At 37.8% G+C, this 22,801-nt stretch overlaps 2 protein-coding genes across 2 annotated transcripts in view; one reads left to right on the forward strand and one right to left on the reverse strand.

The window, feature by feature from the left end:
* The window catches only part of TSBP1 (testis expressed basic protein 1), a 75,506-nt gene extending 68,323 nt beyond the window's left edge, over nucleotides 1-7,183 (reverse strand). The window contains exons 1-7 of the mRNA XM_057698177.1: nucleotides 7,171-7,183; nucleotides 4,988-5,086; nucleotides 4,177-4,209; nucleotides 3,339-3,371; nucleotides 2,185-2,217; nucleotides 2,069-2,098; nucleotides 1,956-1,976 (exon numbers count right to left, since the gene is read on the reverse strand). Of these exons, the coding sequence (XP_057554160.1) occupies nucleotides 1,956-1,976; nucleotides 2,069-2,098; nucleotides 2,185-2,217; nucleotides 3,339-3,371; nucleotides 4,177-4,209; nucleotides 4,988-5,086; nucleotides 7,171-7,183 (262 nt within the window). The remainder of the gene's footprint in view (nucleotides 1-1,955; nucleotides 1,977-2,068; nucleotides 2,099-2,184; nucleotides 2,218-3,338; nucleotides 3,372-4,176; nucleotides 4,210-4,987; nucleotides 5,087-7,170) is intronic.
* Nucleotides 7,184-7,285: 102 nt separating this feature from the next.
* LOC130830863 (antigen WC1.1-like) lies at nucleotides 7,286-17,447 on the forward strand. The gene is given in 4 exon segments (XM_057698178.1): nucleotides 7,286-7,384; nucleotides 15,275-16,271; nucleotides 16,366-17,034; nucleotides 17,164-17,447. Coding segments are annotated over 4 exon segments (2,049 nt in total).
* The last annotated feature ends 5,354 nt before the right edge of the window (nucleotides 17,448-22,801 follow it).

The following is a 22,801-nucleotide window of genomic DNA, read 5'->3' on the forward strand; positions in this document are numbered from 1 at the left end:
TTTTTTTTTACTTTATTTTTGAAACTTCTTTAAGAGAAAGAAAAAACAAATACAGAAACTACAGGACTTGCAAACCAGATGACAGTAGAATCGAAAGAAAACGACAAAGAACTTACCGAGGGAGTTGGCTGATGGTGCTAAAACACACACATACACAGAGACACGTGAGACAAATCATCGGAATTTGGATCCTTAACCTTTGCATATTAGCTTCAAACATTGTGACCTTTCAGGAGATGAAGCCCAGGCTCAAGGAGATCCACTGACCTGGTGGTGGGTACTGAAGGCCACGCCCACCAGATCTCTCATCCTTTCAATCTCTATAAAGGGTTTCATGTTTTAGTTGATGGATGCTAGTCTATGAAACTTTTTGTCATATTTTTCTCTGTCCTTATCCCTTCCTCCCCCCTTTCCGTCTCTTCTTTATCTTCTCTCCCTTTATCGCTATCACTTCCCTTTTCTCACATTCACCATTTTCTCTATTTTTTTTTCTTTCTTCTCAGTCAATTTGGAAACTTGTTATTGACAGATCATCCTAAACTAGCACTAGGAGACTTTGTCTATTGCTTAGTTGTCATGTAAACTGATAGGATTTCTCTTTCCTCAAAACATTTATAATCTAGGGAAATGTTACTAATGGGAAGCAAATTTTTGTTGAGAAACAAGAGGATACTTACTGTAATTTCCATGGTATCCCTCTAAAAACACAGAGAAAAGTCAGTTTGGATTTTCTGTTTCTGTAGTTCTGATATCATTATAGAGGATTACCCAATCAACACCCCCAAATATTCAAGTAGGCAAGAAACTACAGGCAAAATCTCCTCATGCCTTAGTTTATGAGCCAAATAACATAAAAATGCAGGCAAAGGTTAACTAAGGTAAAAAACTGTTGTGAGAAGTAATAAACTATATATGAAAACACTAAAACAGAGGAATGTATTAGTTATAAAATAAGTAGAGGCCAAATAAGAGAAGAAATGACAAAATATATAGTCAGCTCATGGAAAATTCAAGTTCAACGAAGATATGGCAAATTATAATGAATCCATATGCATATACTTTTTGTGACTGGATGTATATCCTTTTATCTAAAACTTGTTTCTTAGTGATGTCATGGAAATAGACTTTCTAAAAAAGTTCCAGAGACAGACAGTGTATCATGTTATCACTATTACACAAAACTTGTCGTGTTATCACTATTACACAAAACTTGTCATGTTATCACCATTATTTTCCTGAAAGTGTAAAAATAAATCTGACACTCTGAAGTGACTTAAATTATATTGCACGATGGTATCATTTGACAATTTACTAAAGTGTAAGTAAAGATCCACCTAGAACTGTAAAGACAACATATTTTTTTTTTCTCATCTTCTTTGCTGAAAATGTGTCCTTTCCTTCCATCCTTGGTTGTCATTGTGATGAGAATTAGGTCCAAAACACACAAAATCTTCTTTATTTTACACTAATGTTATTTGTTTCTTATGGTTCTGTGGGTATTTTAAAGATAGAAAATGCTCAACACTTTCATGTGCTGTGCTTACATTTTCTATAGAAGTTAATAACGTTATAAATAAATTCAAAGCATTCAATGCACAGGTCATACCCTAAAGTGATGAATTTTCAGGGATTTATTCCTCCATTTCTTAGCATTTATATTAAGAAAGGCTCACAGAGGGTTTAGCGTTTCTGAGTTCTGGCAGAGTGAATTTCTCTTGACTACTCAGATTACTTTTGTTGACTGATTAGGAAGTGAATAGGAGAGGAATTGAATAGCACTGGGGAAAAAGGTGCCTCACAGTGTGAAGGTGAACATTTTTGGATGTCGAGATCTTCTGTATGTTACTTTGGTTTCTTGTCTTTTACATGGGTAGGTTTTACAGCCCCTCATGTTATAACAGGAAACAAATATGGATTTTCCTTTAATTTTTGCTGTAATCTCTAAATATACTTACCTCGATCGTCATATGAAATGTCTAGAGGATTGAGGAAAAAATACAAGATTCTTAATTTCTCATAAACAATTTCTGTATGAATTTCTTAGCAATTATGGATTTAATTCATTTACCACTTTCTGTTGAGTATGAATACTGGAATCCTAAAAAAGAAGATGAAAATATAATGAGATTCTACCTTGACAACTATGTCTACATTATTTTCTTATTAGGTGGAAAATCTATTTACCTCTTCCTCTTTTAGATCTTGGAGAGGAAAGATCTTTTTTTGGGGAAAAAAACCAGATTAAGTTAACTAACAGCCCATCAAGAAATGTTTCATTATTGGTTTAAATCCAACTATTAAGAGTTTTTTCTATTTTGCCAGGTGTTCTCACTTTCTTTGGATTTCATTTCAGAAAAGAAAGAGGGAATGCCAGGTCCCTTTGCTCCTCAGTTTTGTTGGTCATGACAGATGAATCATAGAGGTGAAAAGAGAGAAAATGTGCCAAGAGTCCGAGAGTGGGGCAAGCGGAGAGACTGAGTTACCTCCTCTTTTCTTTTCTCTTGTGAATATGAATCTATATGCTTGTAGTGTCTGTGTGTGTGTGTGTGTGTGTGTGTGTGTGTGTGTGTGTGTGTGTGTGTGTGTGGTGTGTCCCTACAAAAACTTAGAGAGTGCCTTTGAATCTCTTTAGACCTATCAGATTTCTGAATGTTTTATTTCAAATAAGCCTTATCATTATTTCTCACTCATGTCAGACCACATGTTCTGATTTGAGGGACAGAGAATAACTCTATTTATAATAACATTCAGTATAAAATGAGCCTTTTTTGGTTTTAAAGCAAATAGGGATAGTACGGTGTAAGAATATGAATACTGGATTCAGGGACACAAATTGGGTTCGCTATCTAACTCCTTCTTTTGCAAGGTGAATTTGGGTAAGTCTCTTAACCCTTTGAGCATCAATTTCATCTTCTAAAATGGAGATGATAATACAAGTTGTGCCCACCTATTATACTCTATAGCTTACAAAGTGTCTTCTCATGTATACTCTTCAATCTTCATGACAGCCCATGAATTTTGTATTTTATCCCCATTTTACACATCCAGGAAATTGTTTCAGAGAAGTTCCTTAACCTTTCCAAGATCTTGGGATTAACAGGAACTGGAAAGAATTCTTTTAGTGGTCTTAGGAAAGGAACATATTTGTGTTTTCTCAGAAAAAATGCAGAGTCTTTCATGGATTTATATACGCAGAGAGAGATAGATTGGCAGTTGGATATTATAACAACAAAAGATGTGCTGACCTAACAAATCATGCTCAAAGGGAGATGAGTCCATTTTGTTCCCTAAAGAACACTTTCCTCCATTAATTCTCTAGTGGTTCCTAATCTGTTTACCTCTACCATCCTCATAGTCCAGAAGACCAGCACCTGGAGAAAAAAGGAGAGAGAACTCCATGATTTGCTTCCTGAAAATTGGTGGGGCTTTAAGACTCTGAGACCTAAGTAGACACGAACTCCTAATAGTAGGTAATAATTTACTTTGTAAGAACTAAGCACTGTGCTTGAGTAGCAGGAGTAGTAGATGATGCTAAGTGACCATGCCAGTCAACACTTTCATAATATTATCCAACTTGAATAATAATCAGAAGGGGACTCAAAGTTGCTTTTCCAGCACCTAGCTCCTGTTTTGCTTCTCTTAGTAATCCTGGGCTACTTTTTAGCAACTTTGGCATCTCACTGGATATTGCCATGGAAAATCTGCTTCATCTCTTCACATCTTTAGTGTGGTGCTCTCCTTCTAAATTATAATTATCTTAGTTATGTTCACTCTCATTATTCCTAGCTATGTTTGATTCTTCTCCCTGGCTGCCTTGCTGAGGCCCTCTTCCTAACCAGATTTAGACCCTCTGCTCTATTGCCTGAGGAGTCTGCTATTTCCTTGGTTTGGTGTCTCTGTTGCTGCTCTCAGACCACAGGAGGCATCTGAAGCGAGCTTCAGAGGCATGCAGATATACCAATTACTATTTTATTCTGCCCAACTCCAGTTTGACACTCACTGATACATGAAAATCTTTGGTGGATTTCTCCTAGTAACTTAGAAGTTCAGTTCATGGAATGATGCACTATGCAAGGTGCTGGAATGCAATGGTAAACAAGAGAGATTTGGTCCCTGGCTTATGGTAATTCTGCAAATGCTTACGTCTTTCTTTTTCTCATGGGTATAAGTACTTACTTTGTTCAGAACTGTATCTTGAGACATCAATTTCTGTGGAAGAATTAAGCAAAAATATTTCTGTTAGCTACTTGTGAGAGGTGTTCTTCCTCCTTTTCTAACTCTCCTCACTCTAAACCATGCTTCTTTGCTCTCCAAGTGGTCTTGACATGATGCATTACTGGTTTCCACCTCTCTTCATTGCCTCCAGCCAGCCCTGTTTTATCTATCCTTCCATACTACTTACTGTTCTCTGAGAGCTTACAGGCATTGAGGATGAGAACTAAGGAAGGGATGCAGTTGACTAGAGGGAATGGGAAGGATGCTAAGAAAAATCCTGAAGGGGTCTCATGGCACAGAAATAGGTCATTGTCTCTGTGAGCCACATCTCTGTTTCACTGACAAGTACTACTCATTATTTGTCTCTTCTTATCATCTCCCCCATCACTAAAATTATTGAATCCTTTCTGTAGAAGATTAGCTAGTGGTATTTACTAGCATAGTGTCTTCTCTCTTCTGTTTTCTTTTTGTCAGGTAATTTCACTTGGAGCTCAGATAAGTTTCTTTTCAAGTATTCTTGTCATTACTAATGTTAAACTTAATGTGATTATTTTGGTGGCATTATCGGTACTGTGAGCTTTGGGAGTTTAAAAGTGCAGGGGAATCACTAATAGGTCAGAGACTTTTTGATTCATGTATTGAAATGGATTCCCAGAATATTAGCAAAGTCTCTAGATATCTGATAAGTAAAAACAAACTCACACTGAATCTTGGCATCCCTCCCTCTGTGGCTTTCATGGGGAATCTCCATTTTTGGCTCATTGTTACTCACCATTTTGCTTGTGTCGTTTCCATCTTGTTAACAAAATAGCCAGAATGGCAAATCCCAGTAGAGTCAGGATGACAGCCAAAGTTATTTCTGAAACAGAAACTCACCTGTAGGCCTGTTTGTTTAGATCTGGTCATTATCAGAGACAATTTCTGACCACCTCTTACATACAGTTAGACATTTTCCCTTCACCCCCTTTCTGCTACCTCAACTCCTTTCTTCCTTTCTCTTCATCATCTTATTGTCCCCACATTTTCTTTCCCTGTGCATTTCTTGGCTTTTCTATTGGTCATTTTGGTCAGATACCAAGACCCTCAGATGCTATGTACCCATGGTTTAGAGTGGGAAATCTGACAGGTTTCCTCCTCATTAAACCCCTTACTCTGTGGGCAAGAGAAGGTTAGAGGAATCAGTGGTATGCAAAGCAATCCATTGGGATGTGAGAAAAAATATTACTTTTACTTTTATTTAATTTTATCTTATAGCTTTAAAATTTATAGATTTTTCTGTTTTAAAACCTGTATATTAGTAGAGTAATATGTTCATAAAATTTATAAATATACATATATAAGGAATGCATGCTTAAAATATTTTCATGGGTGAGTGATCAAAAAATTTTGGAGGCCCTTGATGGTAGATAATTCATTTCATATTAATGAAAGCCACAGCAAAGGACAGAAATTTCTTATCATTGGAAAAAACCTTGTCATTACCTACCAAGTCCCTCATGACAAGATAGATACTTATGAAGGTTGTTACTGTGGTTGATGGGAGAAAACACAGTGGGACTTTCTAACCTGTGTTTGTTTATGTGTCATAGGAGAGAAAATCTTAAGTAGACATATTGCCATGGTTATAAAGAACAGAGACTGTGGAGGCTTTGTGAGAAGAAAGAGAGAAAAAGAAAGAAAGGAAGAAAGAAAGCAAGAAGGGAGGAAGGAAGGGAGGATAGGAGGAAGGAAAGAAGGAAGGAAGGAAGGAAAGAGAGAGAGAGAAAATGGAGGTAGGAAGAGAGGGAGGATGGGAGAAATAATGGGAAGAAGAAGGAATGAGAATCAACCATAAGTCTGCCTGTGGCAGTGAAAAATGCTGAAGAATATTAAACTCTGAAGGGCTAAGAAAATTAATTACACCAAGATTAAGGCTACTGCAAGAAAGCAATATGTGAATTCACCTCAAGATGTAATGATACACCTCCAATTGGGGCGAATTAGGCAAATGTCTACTGAGTCTTTTAGGTGTTAGGTCACATGAGAAAATTCTCTTACCAAATTAACATTCAGAGATTTGCTCCTAATGGACCACTAAAATGAATAGTAAATAGTTTGACCTCTATCATGAGAGTAAGAATTTCATTATCTTATGTGAAATAATCCTTAGGGAAAGAAGGAATAAACACGTGGTGTACTTGGATCAAGCATGTGGAAAATAGTACTCCCCTTGAATTATGTCTGAAGTGTTGTCAGTTTAGGCCATTTAGAAAATGATCCTCTCCGTTTATGAAGGAAATAAGAGAAGAGTTGAGGAAGATTATAAAGTGAGCAATATTACAAGAAGTGAGGGAACAGGCTAAGGAATTTTCCTGTTGCTCTGGAAGACAGCTATTTTCTTTGACCAGTTCGAACTCCAGAAACTGAAGGAGAAATCTCACTCTAGAGCTGAGTTGAATGTGGGTTGTTTTCCCCAGGCTGCCAGAGGAATCAGTGAGAGTGAAAGAAAGGATATTGAATTTGAAAGAAAGCAGGCTAGGAAGGTAAAGTAGTTGAATTAAAATTCCCAAAGAGGGCTTCCCTGGTGGCGCAGAAGTTAAGAATCCGCCTGCCAATGCAGGGCACATGGCTTCAATCCTTGGTCCGGGAAGATCCTACATGCTGCAGAGCAACTAAGTCCGTGCGCCACAACTCCTGAGCCTACGCTCTAGAGCCTGTGAGCCACAACTACTGAAGCCTGTATATCTAGAGCCCGTGCTCCATAACAAGAGAAGCCACTGCACTAAGAAGCCCATGCACTGCAATGAAGAATAAACCCTGCTCTCCACAACTACAGAAAGCCCAAGAGGCAACAAAGACCCATTGCAGCCAATAAAAAAATTGAAAATAGATAAAATTATTAAAAAAAAATTCCCAAAGAGAAGACCCCTGAGCCAGTAGAGTCAAGGAGGACTCAGAGAAGGAGTCAGTCCATACCCAAGACTGCCATTTTCCAGGTATTGTCTTCAGTGGGTTCTGTGTCATCTGGATTTCTTTGTCAGAGGGAGATGAAGATAAAATAAAAACCCCAAGCTCACTGTTTCTGAGCAGTATGAACTTGGATGTGAGGGAGGCCCTTGTAGACAAGGATGCAGAAAGTCACAGAGGAGTTGTGTGGCTTAGGTTGATCAGACCTCAGCAGACTACAAGAGTATGGCCTATGAAAGTTCTGGAATCTGTGTCATAACAAAGAACTAGAACTTAGAGAGGCAAGAGGAAAGGAAGAGAAAAATCCAAGAGGCTGTAAAGATTTCAGAATACTTTGGAGGACCTTAAACTTAGGATACTGGAAGGGAACTTACTTTATCTGGGCTCTGGAATAATTTCTAATTTTCCAGAGATTTTGAGGCCAGAGATTGTGTTTCATTCATCTTTGTAACTCTTGAGGCAGATTAGGTACTTAATAAATGTTTGATGATTAAAAATGAAAAAGATTTCTATGTTTAAAAAGAGGGACCTTGAAACAAAAGAAGGCTGAACCATGAAGCTGGGGTGATGGAGTTAGATAGTAAGGGAAAGTCAAGGGGTCTGTGGTGCCAGGAAAAATGAGCCAGTGAATAGGGTTTCATAAGCCATTGTGGAGAATAAGGAGAGCAGTAAAACCCCCTTTTATTGAGTGTCTAGGGACAATAAGCCTCTGTAGTAGACACTTTCCAAGTACAAACTCATTTAATCCCCAATAACCTTCACAATGAAATCCTTTAACTGAGACATCTGATGCTGCCGAGCCAACAAATGGCAGAGCTTCTGGCTCCAAAGCCCACACTCTGTTTACAAAGCCATATTTCATTTCAATATGGGAGGCCTATTGTTCATGGTGATATATTTAGACTAAGCAGTGAGCTGCAGGAGCAGGAGAATAATGCTTTCGAGTTTTAGGATTCTCCACCTACCTGCTATGTCTTTTAAAATCAACTTTGATGGTTGAAATCCTTATTTGGCCTGTTTTTATGGTCTAAATTGATGAGGAAGGAGTCATTTAAAAATATTACATATATAAATTTAAGTTACTTAAATTTAAATAATCTTAAATTATTTAAGTTTAATTGTTTAAGTTAAATAAACTCAAATTATTTAATTATTATTAATTATTTAATTTAAATAAACTTAAATTATTTAAATAATCACTCCATATTTTAATTGACTCATCTATTGACACAGATTCTTTCTAGTTATATCACAAAGTTATTAGAACCATTGCAAGTCCAATAGTCAATTACAAAGATTAACTATATAATTTTGACTATGTTAATAGCATACCATAATAGAATTATATAGAATTTGATCACATAACATTTTACAAAATAGGTTTGTATCTCAGCAGCCTGGTTTCTTGCAGATATCTTACTACAGACTAAAAGTAAACATGCAGAAAAATTCTAATGGAGGAAACATGATAGTTCCTTGATATTACCATCAAAAGTACTACCACCATCATAAATCTGAACCCAAACTCAAACTAAACCAAAAAAACCAAAACCCCCCCTGTGATGGTTAGTGTTATGTGTCAACTTGGCTAGGCTATGGTGCCCAGTTATTTGGTCAAAGAGTAGTCTAGATGTTGCTATGAAGGTATATTTTAGATGTGACAAACATTTACAATCACAAGACGTTAAGTAAACAGGTTACTCTTCATAGTATGGGTGGGACTCATCTAATCAGCTGAAGGCCTTAAGAGCAAAGGCTGAGATTTCCTAAGGAAGAAAGAATTATGCCTCAAGACTACATCATAGAAACTTTGCCTGTGTTTCCAACATGCTTGGCCTGCTCTGTGGATTTCAAACTCAGGACTACAATATCAACTCCTATGTGCATTTATAGCCTGGTACCCACCCTACAGATTTCAGACTTGCCAGTCCTCATAATTGTGAGCCAATTTGTTGCAATAAATCTCTTTTTCTATATTCTGCTTCTCTGGAGAACCGTAACTAATACACTCCTGTGCTAAATGTCTCATTATTGCCTATATGATATAGTGTACATGTTAAAAAAAACAAAACACAAAACTACCTGTGGGCCCTTTGTACACTTCCAGTAGGGGTGGGGGACATTTGATCTGTTTTAGAAAACTGACCACACACAATAAGAATTCTAAAATACTAACAAGGAGAAAGAAATAATGTGGAAAGAATTCAGATGTAACTTTCAATTGATTTGATTTGATGGAAGTTACAGTTTAAGAAAGGTACAGTAATGAATAGCAAGTATCACCTTTGATCCATACACTTTGTTTGCCTAAGACTGATAAAGCTTACATCTTAAAGGCATACTTGTCCTTTAATTTAGGCATTTGAATGAGATGAGAAAATTTAGTGTTAATATTTCTAACCAGAATCTAAAGTACACATATTATGTATTGTTGATTGATGGGAGGTCTATATAATTTAAATATCCTTGATACATAGCAATATTAGCAACTTGTTAGGCAAAGACAAGAGCCTTTCTTTTTAAATGGAGAAAATTTCTCTACTCCATTGGGATGGGCTAGGAAAAGCTTCTATTTGGGGCCTTGCATTTTCTTATAAAACAGTTTTGGATTTGTTGAAATTCTTAAAGCTCTTATCTCTTGAGACTAAAGAATTCAGTGCTATAACCTATGGATGAGATGACTTTGGCCCAGAACATTGCCATGTTTTAAAGTATAGCATACAAATAGAAAAATTGAGGTATAGTAAGACCAACAGATCAGGAGATGATTGCCATTGAAAATGTACTTTGTTACTCACAGTTCCCAGGAAGGAAGGGCACACAGTGCCACAGGGGGCTACGTGGGGAAGTACCTGGATCAGGCAGGAGGCAGAGGCAGAGAGGGGAACTGTGGGAAAAAGATTTTATGGTTGTGTGGAAAAAAATGGGAAAGTCAGGGTAAGTAGGTTTAGGATTAGCTAGTTTGTTTAATTTCAATGGGCTCTGGGTCATAGAGACTATCCCTTTTTGTCTGGTACCTGAATTTGGGGTAATTAAGGCAGGTAATAGTATCCTGGAGTGTTGAATCCTGATATTGGAGGGGTTGGGGTGTGGGCTTTGGCTTGGTTGGTTTGTATTTGAAAAGCACACTTGTGGGTGAATTGTTCACTATCTCTAGGAATTTGATATTTTGGGAGCAGTCCTCCTACAGTGGGCAAGGCCCCAGATGTCAAAGCATCAGAATACAGAAAATATTAGAGTAAGATGGCACCTTGGTGTGTATTTCAGGATGTGGTCAGAAAGCAGTATCTTTAGAAAAGTCTGAACATGCTCAGTGGTGGAGTTAAGAGCATTTCCTCTAAGATTAAGAACAAGACAAGGATGCTCACTGTCTGCAGATGACATAATACTATATATAAAGAATCCTAAAGACTTCACTAAAAACTATTAGAACTAAGTGAATTTAGTAAAGTTGCAGGACACAAAATTAATGTTCAGAAATCTGTTGAGTTTCTATACACTAACAATGAACTATCAGAAAGAGAAATTAAGAAAATAATTCCATTTATGGTTTCATCAAAAAGGATAAAATACCTAGGAATAAATCCAGCTAAGGAGGTAAAAGACCTGTTACATGGAAAACTATAAGACACTGATGAAAAAAATAGAAGATGACACAAACAAATGGAAAGATACACCATACTCATGCATTGGAAGAATTAATATTGTTAAAATGACCAGACTAGCTAAGGCAATCTACAGTTCAGTGGAATCCCTATAAAAATACCAATGGCATTTTTCACAGAACTGGAACAAATAATTCTAAAATTTGTATGGAAACAAAAGAACTTGAGTAGCCAACACAATCTTGAGAAAGAAGAACAAAACTGTAGGTATCATGCTCCCTAATTTCAAACTATACTACAAAGCTACAGTAATCAAAACATAATGGTACTGGCACAAAACAGACATATACATCAATGAAACAAAATTGAGAGCCCAGAAATGAACCCACGCTTATATGGGCAATTAACCTATGACAAAGGCGTAAGAATATACAATGGGGGAAAGAAAGCTTCTTCAATAAATGGTATTGGGAAAACTGGACAGTCACGTGTAAAAGAATCAAACTGGACTACTTTCTCACACTGTGTACATAAGTAAACTGAAAGTGGGTTAAAGACCTAAATGTAAGACTGGAAACCAAAAACTCCTAGATGAAAACATGGGCAGTATACTCTTTGACATAGGTCTAAATAATACTTTTTGTCTCCTTAACAATACCTGTTAAGGGTCTTAACAATCCCTGTCTCTTTAGACAAGGGAAACAAAAGCAAAAATAAACAAACAGGACTATATCAAACTAAAAAGCTTTTGCACAGCAAAGGAAACTATCAATAAAATGAAAAGGCAATCTACTGAAGGGAAGAAGATATTGCAAATGATGTATTTGATAAGGGATTAATATCCAAAATATACAAGGAACTCACACAACTCAACATCAAAAAACTAAACAACCTGATTAAGAAATGGGCAGAGGAAGGACCTGAATAGACATTTTTTTTCAAAGAAGACATTCAGACGGCAGAGACACACGAAAAGATGCTCAACTTCATTAATCATCAGGGAGATGCAAATCAAACCCACAATGAGATATCACTTAATACCTGTCAGAATAGCTATTATCAAAAAAAAAAAAAAAAAGAGAGAGAAATAATGTGTTGGCAAGAATGTGGAAGAAAAGGAATCCTGGTGTACTGTTGGTGGGAATGTAAATTGGTGCAGCTACTATGGAAAACAGTATGGAAGTTCCTCAAAAAATTAAAAATAGAACTACTATATGATCCAGCAATTCTACTTTTGGGTATTTTTCCAAGGGAAACAAAAACACAAATTTGAGAGATATATGCACTCCTATGTTCATTGCAACATTATCCACAATAGCTAAGATGGAAACCATCTAAGTTGCTATTCATTGATAGACAAATGGATAAAGAAGACGTGGTGTACATATATACAGTGGAATATTTCTCAGCCATAAAAAAGAATGAAATTTTGCCATTTGCAACAACTGGATTGACCTAGTGGGTATTATGTTAAGTGAAATAAGTCAGACAGAGAAAGAGAAATACATATGATTTCATTTATATGTGAAATCTAAAAAATGAAACAAATGAACAAACATAACAAAATAGAAACAGAGTCATAGATGCAGAGAAAAAACAGGTGGTTGCCAGAGGGGAAGAGGATGAGGGGATGCGTGAAATTAAGGGGTACAAACTTCCAGTTACAAAATGAGTCAGAGGAGTGAAATGTACAGTGTAAGAAATTTAAAAAAAAGAGAGAAACCTAAGCATGCTAAAACAGAGGGACTATTAGATAAATTATTATACATCTAAATATATTACACAACCCAGAAAATCATATTTTTATAGAAATTTTAATGACATAGGAAAAGCACATGATATAATTTACATGAAAAAAGAAGTTCAAATAAGTTAAAATACAAATTAATCTGAAAGCCAAAAGATATATTAAATTAGTAATAATGATTATCTTTCATTGTGGTATTATGGACAATGTTTTTTTGTATTTTCTAATATTTTCTATGTTTGCACAGTGATTTTGCTTTGCCTTTTTAAATCATAAAAAAAGTAGACAGGTAGATAGATAAAGATAGATATATAAAAATTTTCAGAGTGGAATATTTACAGTCTTCTTTCCTGTTTTCTTTTGTGTTTTGTGTCTGCCTGGATAGGCCAAAGTTGCCTAGAGAGTTGCAGGGGAAGTCTTATTGCATAAGGAGGAAGTCCTGAGATAACAGCTGCCTTTGGAGACTATCTATTCACACTGATTCACTAGGCTACAGCAATTGACCTTAACATTTTGGTAGATTATACTACTACATAATATATATTTATAATGCACATGAACCCACAGACTTCTTTAATACTCATATTTGGTCATTAAGTAATATTTATTCCATACTTACTACATGCAATGTATCTAAATGACATGAAATAACATATTTTAAAATCTAATAGAAACCTTAAAAAATGTAACCCTGTGTCAGTAAACCCTTCCACAAGTTCCTCAGGAATAATTATCTTTTGGCCCATCTTCCTTTCCTGGTGTTCCTGGTAATAGCTACGGCAAACAACAACTCTGCCAGTCAACCTTTAAACATTTTCCCCCCTTATAAAAGCAATTCATGCTCAACACTGAAAACTGAAAATAGAGAAACATAAAAATAAGGGAAAAAATAATTCATTTCTCCTTCTTCTAAAGAAAAATCATTTAACATTCCAGTATATTTCATCCCATTTCAGTATGTCATTTTAATTGTAATAAAATGACATTTAAATTGTAGTGTATAGTTTTACATTTTATTACATTTTATTAAACTGACATTTTTAAATTAAAAAAGATGCATACCCATTATAAAAATAAAAAATTATAGACCAAAGATGAAAAGAAAAATTTTCTTCTTGGTAATTCTGGAACTGTATCTTAACCATGTTAATAGTTCAGAGTTTGTTGTCAAATCTAACACACATGCAGAAAAATGCACAAACCTTAAGTGCACAGCTCAGTGTACTTTTATATGGTGGTATATCAATTAGACTCTACCTAGGTCAAGATATAGAACAGTTCTAGCACTCTAGAAAGCTCCTTTTTATTCCCTTTCCTGATCACCCCCACCAAAGGTAACTACTGTTTTGATTTCTATGCAAGGATTTCTTAGACTTCATATAAATGGAATTATAGAGTATATACTCTTTGCTGTCTGGCTTCTTTCACTCAAAATTATGTAGTGAGATTCATTCATGTTGTATGTGTAGCTATGGTTTATTCTTTTTCATTGCTGCATAATATTCCATTTCATAAACATACTACAATTTATTTATCTATTTGTCTGTGCATGAACATTTGGGTTATATATAACATTTGCTTCTTATAAATAAAGCTTCTGTGAACACTCATACATATCTTTCAGTAAGCATTAGCACCAATTTCTGTTGTATGTTATCTGGGAGTGGAATTGCTGGGTCTTAGCTAGGCTATGTTTAGCTTTAGTAGATACTACAAAACAGTTTTCAAAAGTGGCTACAATAATTTACACTCCCACCTGCAGTGTATAGGAGTTCTAGTTGCATGTGGTCTCTGAAAACTCCCCTGTTGTTGATTTATGAGTTAGTGCTTAGAGGATATGTATGACATTAAAGATGACTGACATCATGAACTTACTTAACTATTTTATCTGCCAGTCTGGTCTTATTATTGTACCTATTAAGTAACAAATTATCCCAAAATGTAGCAGCTCAAGACAACAAACATTTATTATCTCACACATTTTCTAAGGGTCAGGAATGTAAGAGTAGGTTAGCTGGGTGGTTTTTGTTTAAGGTCTTTTATGAAATTGCAGTAAAACTGTTGACTGGGGTTGTAGTCATTTGAAGTCTTGACCAAGGCTGAAAGATGTATTTTCAAGATATCTTACTCATATGGTTGTTGGCCAAAGGCTTCAATTCCTTGCCATGTGGGCTTCCTCAGGGGAGCTGCTCATGACATGATAGGTGCTCTTCTGCAGTGAGTGATCCAAAAGACAGACTAAGAGAACAACAGAGGCCTCAATGTCTTTTATAATTTAATCTTGGAAGCGATAAACCAATCTTGGTATAATGTGGGAGGGCACTACACAAAGGTGTGAATACCAGGAATTGGGGATTTTTAGGTCCATTTTAGATGTTGGCTACTGAAATTACTACATATATATTATCTTCCCATGCTTATTTGATTCAAGTTCAACCTTAAAGCCTTTAAAGGAATTATAGTGTTGTGACTGGGCATAGTTTATCACAAATGTAGGTTGTGTTTCCCCAGCTCAGCACTTGTAATCAACATCACATTGTGTATGTCAACAAAACATTCTCCTTGTCACATGCAAATTTTATTTTTTAAAGACTATAGAGACCTTGAGCTAAATCTACTTTCTTTTTCAGAATTTCAGCGTATGAAATGTATCTTAGTGAGAAACACACCCAGTGCGAAGGTCTTGAACTGCCAGGATCTCACCCAGTACAGGCTCAGCTCTGCTCCACTCTCTCATTTGAGTCTTACTGCCGACAAGTAGAAAACTGCCTCCTACTGGAGTTTGGCCAATGCCAATATTGTCTGTCTTCAGCTTGGCTGTGGGGTTACCATGTCCACCCCAAAAGGAGCACACTTTGTGGAAGGAAGTGATCAGATCTCAACAGCCCGATTTCTCTGCTCGGGGGCTGAGTCCTTCTTGTGGAGTTGCCCTGTGACTGCCCTGGGTGTTCCTGACTGCACCCATGGAAACACAGCCTCTGTGATCTGCTCAGGAAACCAGACCCAGGTGCTGCCCCAGTGCAACCACTCCCTGTCTGAACCAGCAGGCTCTGCAGTCTCAGAGGAGAGCTCCGCCAACTGCTCGGACAGCAGACAGCTCCGCCTGGTGGACGGGGGCGGTCGCTGCGCCGGGAGAGTGGAGATCCTTCACCAGGGCTCCTGGGGCACCTTCTGTGATGATGGCTGGGACCTGGACGATGCCCACATGGTGTTCAGGCAGCTGGGCTGTGGAGAAGCCCTCAATGCCACGGGGTCTGCTCACTTCGGAGCGGGATCAGGGCCCATCTGGTTGGACGACCTGAACTGCACCAGAAAGAAGTCCCAGGTGTGGAGGCGCCCTTCCCGGGGCTGGGGGCGGCACGACTGCAGGCACAAGCAGGACTCGGGGGTCATCTGCTCAGCGTTCCTGGCCCTCAGGATGGTGAGCGAGGACCAGGAGTGTGCTGGGTGGCTGGAAGTTTTCTACAACGGGACCTGGGGCAGTGTCTGCCACAACCCCATGGAAGACATCACCTTGTCCGTCATCTGCAGACAGCTTGGCTGTGGGGACAGTGGAACCCTCAACTCTTCTGTTGCTCTTAGGGAAGGTTCTAGATCCCGATGGGTAGATTTAATCCAGTGCCGGAAAACCGATACCTCTCTCTGGCACTGTCCTTCTGACCCTTGGAATAACAATTCATGTTCTTCAAAGGATGAAGCCTATATCTCCTGTACAGGAAGGAGATCCAAGATCTGTCCAACTGCTGCCCCCTGCACAGGTTTGTCAACAGCCCCCCCCCCAACCCTTGTGACTCCCAGGGGCTCCTTCCTTCCCACCAGAGGCAGTAACAGGAGGGGCTGCTGTGTTTTCAGACAAAGACAAGATCCGACTCAGGGGAGGAGACAGCGTGTGCTCAGGGCGGGTGGAGGTGGGGCACAGCGGCTCCTGGGGCACAGTGTGTGATGACTCCTGGAGCCTGGCATAGGCCAAGGTGGTGTGTCAGCAGCTGGGCTGTGGCCATGCCCTGGAAGCCGTGTGGGACACGGCATTTAGTCCTGGAAATGGGAGCATCTGGCTGGACGAGGTGCAGTGCGGGGGCCGGGAGTCCTCCCTGTGGGACTGTGCTGCGGAGCCCTGGGGGCAGAGCGACTGCAAGCACGAGGAGGATGCTGGCGTGAGGTGCTCTGGTGGAAGAACAACTTTGCCCCCCACTAGAGCAGAGACCAGGCCAGGCTCAAATCCTGTTCCTGGCATCTTCTCCCTGCCTGGGATCCTCTGCCTCATCCTGGGAGCCCTTCTCTTCCTGGTCCTCATCATCCTGGTGACTCAGCTGCTGAGATGGAGAGCAGAGCGCAGAGCCTTATCCAGTGTAGAAGATGCTCTTGCTGAGGCCGTGTAAGAGGAGCTTGATTACCTTGTGACAGAGAAGGAGGATCTTCTGGGCAGCACAGGGTTCCCGTCAGATGACCTGGTGACTAAACTGCCATATTACACCGAGGATGGTGAGGACCACGGAGACTATATGTCTGCTGCAGAGCCAGCCAACAAGAGAAGCCACCACAATGAGAAACCCACACACTGCAACAAAAAGTAGCCCCTGCTTGGCACAACTAGAGAGAGCCTGCAAGCAGCAATGAAGACCCAACTCAGCCAATAAATAAAACCCCCATATGAGAGGACTGATGCCCCTGGTGAGGGTTATGATGCTGCTGAAGAGGTACCAGTGCCTGGGGCTCCTCCTGCTTCTGTGATGAGTCAGGGGGATGTGCCCCCACAGAAGGAGGGTGGGATGAGAGCCTCTCAGACAAGCTCTTCTCTGCACTTCTCTAGAGAGGTGGCTGATACTGGGAAAGGAAAAGAGAGCTCCTGGCTGTTCCAGGGGGAGAGGGGGGACCCTGGCTATGATGATGTTGAATTTAGTGTCCCTGCAACAGCCACAGTGGCTTTCCCATGATGTCATATTAAATGTGAGATGAGGCCTCAAATATTCTAATTGCCCATATTCCAATGGAGTAGTGCTGACCTATAACTATATTGTATGGAAATTGCTAAAAATGAAATATTCTGAATAAAGTAAAAAAAAAAAAAAAAGACTATAGAGACCTTGAGCTAAATCTACTTTCTTTTTCAGAATTTCAGGGTATGAAATGTACCTTACTGAGAAACACACCCAGTGCAAAGGTCTTGAACTGCCAGGATCTCACCCAGTACAGGCTCAGCTCTGCTCCACTCTCTCATTTGAGTCTTACTGCTGACATGTAGAAAACCAGAATTATGCAACTCTGGAATCAAGATTTTCTCTCAAATGTCTCTTTAATGACTTGGAAAAAAATCAGATTCTTTACCAAAAATGTGAGTATAGATTGGTTGTAATTTAGAATGGATTGAATCAGAGGAGAAGGATAAAAAAATTTGGCATGGAAAACAGAAAATATGTAAGGTCCTTGACCACATGAGCAAATGGAATATTTATTAGCTGAAAGGTGATATGATTTTCCTTTTATGTGTATGAAGGTTTAGGCTGTTCTCAGAAATATTTCCTCTTTTGAAATTAACTATATGTATGGTAAACCTCTGGGTCTATTTTCAACTACAGGGAAGAACTACTTGTAATGACCAGTAAAAGAAGAAAGAAATATCATCAAACTATGATTATTTTCTTTATTGTCTAAGACATGCAGTAGTTTTAACTTTGTTAACAATTTAGTGCTTCTCGTCTGTCAGATTTAGAGCTTCTGAGTTTCTGAAATTGAAAAGTATAGAAAATCTGCAAGCAGTGCAGTTTCCTGAACTATAAATGACTTGCATTTTTCTCTTTTTATGCCCAATGATAAATAGAATTTTTCTGGATTGCTATATCTCTTGTGCAGCTCGTTTGTCTGGTTTTGCTTTTTTAAACTTTGGTAGCTCAGGATCTACATTTGATTAACTCATATAGTAACAGATGACTGAACCCACCAAAATTAATTCATAAAGAAAAGTTTCAGCAAGTTAGAAATTGTTTAAATAAGATACATTTGGACTGGTTGTTACCAAGTCTAAGCTCAAACTGCTTGCTGCATTTTAGGTCAATAAACTGAGAGGTGAGATATTGGGGCAAGGACTAGCAACCTTATTTGGAGTGCCAGCGGACTGAGAAGATGGTAGACTAGTATCCCAAAGAACCATTTTACTCAAATTAGAATTCAGGCTTCTTTTGTTCCTCCCCCCTCCCCCACCAAATTGGCTTTCTATTGTTTACTTTTCAAAGTCCTCAACTAGTCCCTTTTGGCATTTTGTCCAAATATTTTAGTTGTAACCAGTAGGAGACATAGGCTGTAGTGATCTTACTCCATCTTGGTCAGCTTTGGAAGTCTATATATTACTATGGAATAACAAAAAATATATTCCTTTGATCATATATTCCTAAACTTTCTCTCTTATTCTTCTGGGACTCCCATGATGTGTGTATGTTCGTCTGCTTGATTAATAAAGTCCATATTTTTTTCTCTCTTGGGTTACTTTAATAGCCTTTCAATTCTCTTGTTTCCATGAAAAATAGTATATTTCATGCCCAGAAAAAATTGTATTCATTAATTTTTGTGAATTAGTAGCAGAGATGGCATTTTGTCCAAATATTTTAGTTGTAACCAGTAGGAGACATAGGCTATAGTGATCTTACTCCATCTTGGTCAGCATTTATTCTATATATATATATATATTTGTTTGTTTGTTTGTTTGTTTTTTTCTGGCCGCACTATGTGGCATGTGGAATCTTAGTTCCCCAACCAGGGATTGAACCACATTCCCCTGCACTGGAAGTGTGGAGTCTTAACCACCGGACTACCAGGGAAATCCCTGATTGTGACATATTTTAGAGCGTGATCATAAGTGTGATTTGCTAAAGTGAATTGGAAACAGACATTGTGGTAGTAAATGGAATTAAAGAATAATGAGTATTGAATATTGTGTAGACCATCAATATGGTTGCTGAAGTCATTCAGGATGATGCAGGAATTGAGGAGAATGTATCAAATTGAATGAGGTGGAGTGACCAGACATCAACAGTTAACTGCACTGAAGATGGGAGTAGAGTGGTATACCTACATGGGATAGACTACAAAGGAGAAGGAATAGGTGAAAGCATACATCCAAGCAATCTACCAGTCTTAAAGGTCCAGGAAGATGACAAACATCTCTCTGACCAGAGGAATTGCAGGAAAATAATTAAACCCCCCTTGAAGGAAGGATTTTCTCAGGAGAAATTCAGGTGTCTCTCAGTGTGAGGAGGTAGAGAAAGCCTGAGACTTTTGTTTTTCTATCTACTTATCTAATTATCTATCTATGTTATTTCCTAATTTATAATTTGTATTTTCCATCAGGGTGATAGTGTCCCTATAGGTGGCAAAATTGGTTTTTACTCATTTAATGTATAAACCACAGATATAATACAATACAGACATGTGTATACAGTATATTTGTAATAATAAAATTTCATGGGAGTAATTAGGAAAAATTTTTCTAAGAAGGTTCTTTAGTGTCTGATGATGAAAAAATTGAGAAACTATGCTTCATAGGAAATGGCTGATGGTTTCTATAATTAAATAAGGATTTAATAAAGCAAAATGAAAAAAGCTAGAAAAAGAATTAGCAGTAAGAGGATGGTTCAGAGGAAAAGATCTTATTTCAATGAAAATGAGGAGATGAATGTGAACATGAAACTTTTATATCTTGGGCTACAGTTACAGATCATAGGAAGGAGAGAGGAAGGCATTTAATAAAGAATGCAGTGAGTTGAAGATAGGGAGGATAATCTATGCTCATGAATTTTTCATTGTGGTAAAAAACACACAATATGACTTCTGATTTCTGATCTTGCATGTAAGAAGCTGAAAGTCAACACTTCATCCTGATGAGAAGTAAAAAGCTGAACAATCTGAAAAATCAACAACTTTTAAAAAAAGATTAATTGGAGAAGTGAGGTTATAGTGCAAACCATTGCCCCCAGATTAGAGAGAACAACAGATGAATACAGACAATCACAACTTGATAAAGCAGAAATCCATGAGCACAAATAACCACAGGAACCAGTGCTGAGGTAGGGAAACTGCAGCTGCAACTGATGAATTTCTAGAGGCTCATCGTGAACAAGTCTGAGAGATAACTCCAGGGGGACCCAGTCATCAGGCACCCCCTTACTTTTGTGAACGTTACCTCAAAGCTTGATCAGGTTCTCACAGAGATTATAGGAGAAAAACCCTCTTATGCTGCTGGCAGGAAGAGAGGGAAAATGAACCATGTTGAAATAGGCCAGAGTATTCAAATCTTAACAAAGCCTGCCTTCAGGAGAAACTAACTGACCTGGAGGAAGGGAAATGCCCAATTCGAGCCCACTCAAGTCATTCTGTCCCCTCTAAGGGGTGAGGAGAACTGAGAGGCATGTGTGAAATTTAGTCTAGAGTACAGGTTCAGCAAAAGATTGAGACCTAGTTATAGGCCTATAGAACATTTTCCCTGCCCCCACACATTACCACCACATTACTAAAGTTCTGTTTATAGCAGTTCCTTTTATCCAGTACCTCATGCCTGGCTATCAAGAGAAAATTACAAGACATACTAAAAGGTAAAAAACACAGTTTGAAGAGACAGAGCAAGCATCAGAACCAAACTCAAATATGGTAAGGATGTTGGAATTATCAACAGGAATTTAAAACAACAAAAAGTAAGGTACTAAGGGATCTAATAACTAATAAATAAAGTATGTAGCATGCAAGAACAGATGGATAATATAAGCAGAGAGATGTAAATTCTAACAAATAACCAAGAAACAAAAGTTAGAAGATCAGAAACACTAACAGAAATGAAGAATGCCTTTGATGGGATTATTAGGAGACTAGACAGGACTGAGGAAAAAAATCTCTGACTTTGAGAATATCTCAATAGAAACTTCCAGAATTGGAAAGCAAACAGAAAAGAGACTAAAACCCCCCTCAGGATAGACTATCCAAGAACTGTGGAACAATTACAAAGTGTGTAACATATGCATAACGAGAAGTCCAAGAGGAGAAAGAGATAGGAACAGAAGAGATGTTGGAAACAATAATGACTAAGAATTTTCCCAAATTAATGTCAGACACCAAACCACAGATCCAGGAAGATCAGAGACTACTAAGCAGGATAAATGCTGCAAATGCTACACCTAGGCATATCATTTTCACACAATAGAAAATCAAACATAAAGAAAAAACCCTGAAAGAATTCAGAGGAAAAAACACCTTACCTCTCTTCAGAAACCATGCATACAAAAAGAGAGCAAAATGCAATATTTAGAGTGTTTAGAAAAAAGTTTATCTTAGATTTTGTACCCTGAGAAATTATCTTTCAAAAGTGAAGGAAAAATAAAAACTTTTTCAGACAAACAAGAATTGAAAAATTTGTTGCCAGTAGACATGCCTAGCAGGGAATGTTGAAAGTGTTCTTTAAAGAGAAGGAAAATGATATAGGTCAGAAACTTGAATTTACATAAAGAAAGCAAGAGCATTGGAGAAGGAATAAATGAAGGTATAATAAAAACTTCTGTTTTTCTTATTCTTAATATATCTAACTGATAACAGTTTGTTCAAATTTATAATAGCAACAATGCATTTAATAGAGATTGTCAGAGTGGATAAAAAAATAATACCCAACTGTATGTTGTCTACAAGAAATCCAGTTTAAATATAAAGACATATAGATTAAAAATAAATGGAGACAGATATACCATACTAACACTAATTAAAAGAGAAAGTAGCTATATTAATTTCAGACAGAGCAGACTTCAGACCAAGGAAAGTGATCAAGGATAAAGACAAGAATAAATAATGATAGAGGGGTTAATAAGAAGAAGACACAAAAATTCTCAACATGATGTGCCTAACAAGAATGTCAAAACATGAGAAGCAAAAACTGATAGAACTGCAAAGAAAAATAGATTAATCCACTATTAAAGTTTGTAATCTCAATACCTCTCTATCAGAGATAGATCCAGCAGGTAGCAAATCAGTAAGGAAGTAGTGCAACTCAACAATACCACCAGTCAACTAGATACAATGAACATCTATGGACTACTTTATCCAACAGTATCTGAATACACATTCTTCTCAAGGTCACATGGAACATTCACTAAGGTAGACCACATTCCGAGAGATAAGACACGTCTTAATAAATTGGAAAAACAGAAATCATACACTATTGCTCTTAGACCACAATGGAATTAAACTAAAAGTCAATAATGGAAAGATAGCTGGAAAAGCCCCAAATAGTTGGAGATTAAACAATGCACTTCTAAAT

This window comes from Hippopotamus amphibius, chromosome 11 (genome assembly GCF_030028045.1).
Source record: "Hippopotamus amphibius kiboko isolate mHipAmp2 chromosome 11, mHipAmp2.hap2, whole genome shotgun sequence".
In the NCBI taxonomy this organism is placed as follows: Eukaryota; Metazoa; Chordata; class Mammalia; order Artiodactyla; family Hippopotamidae; genus Hippopotamus; species Hippopotamus amphibius.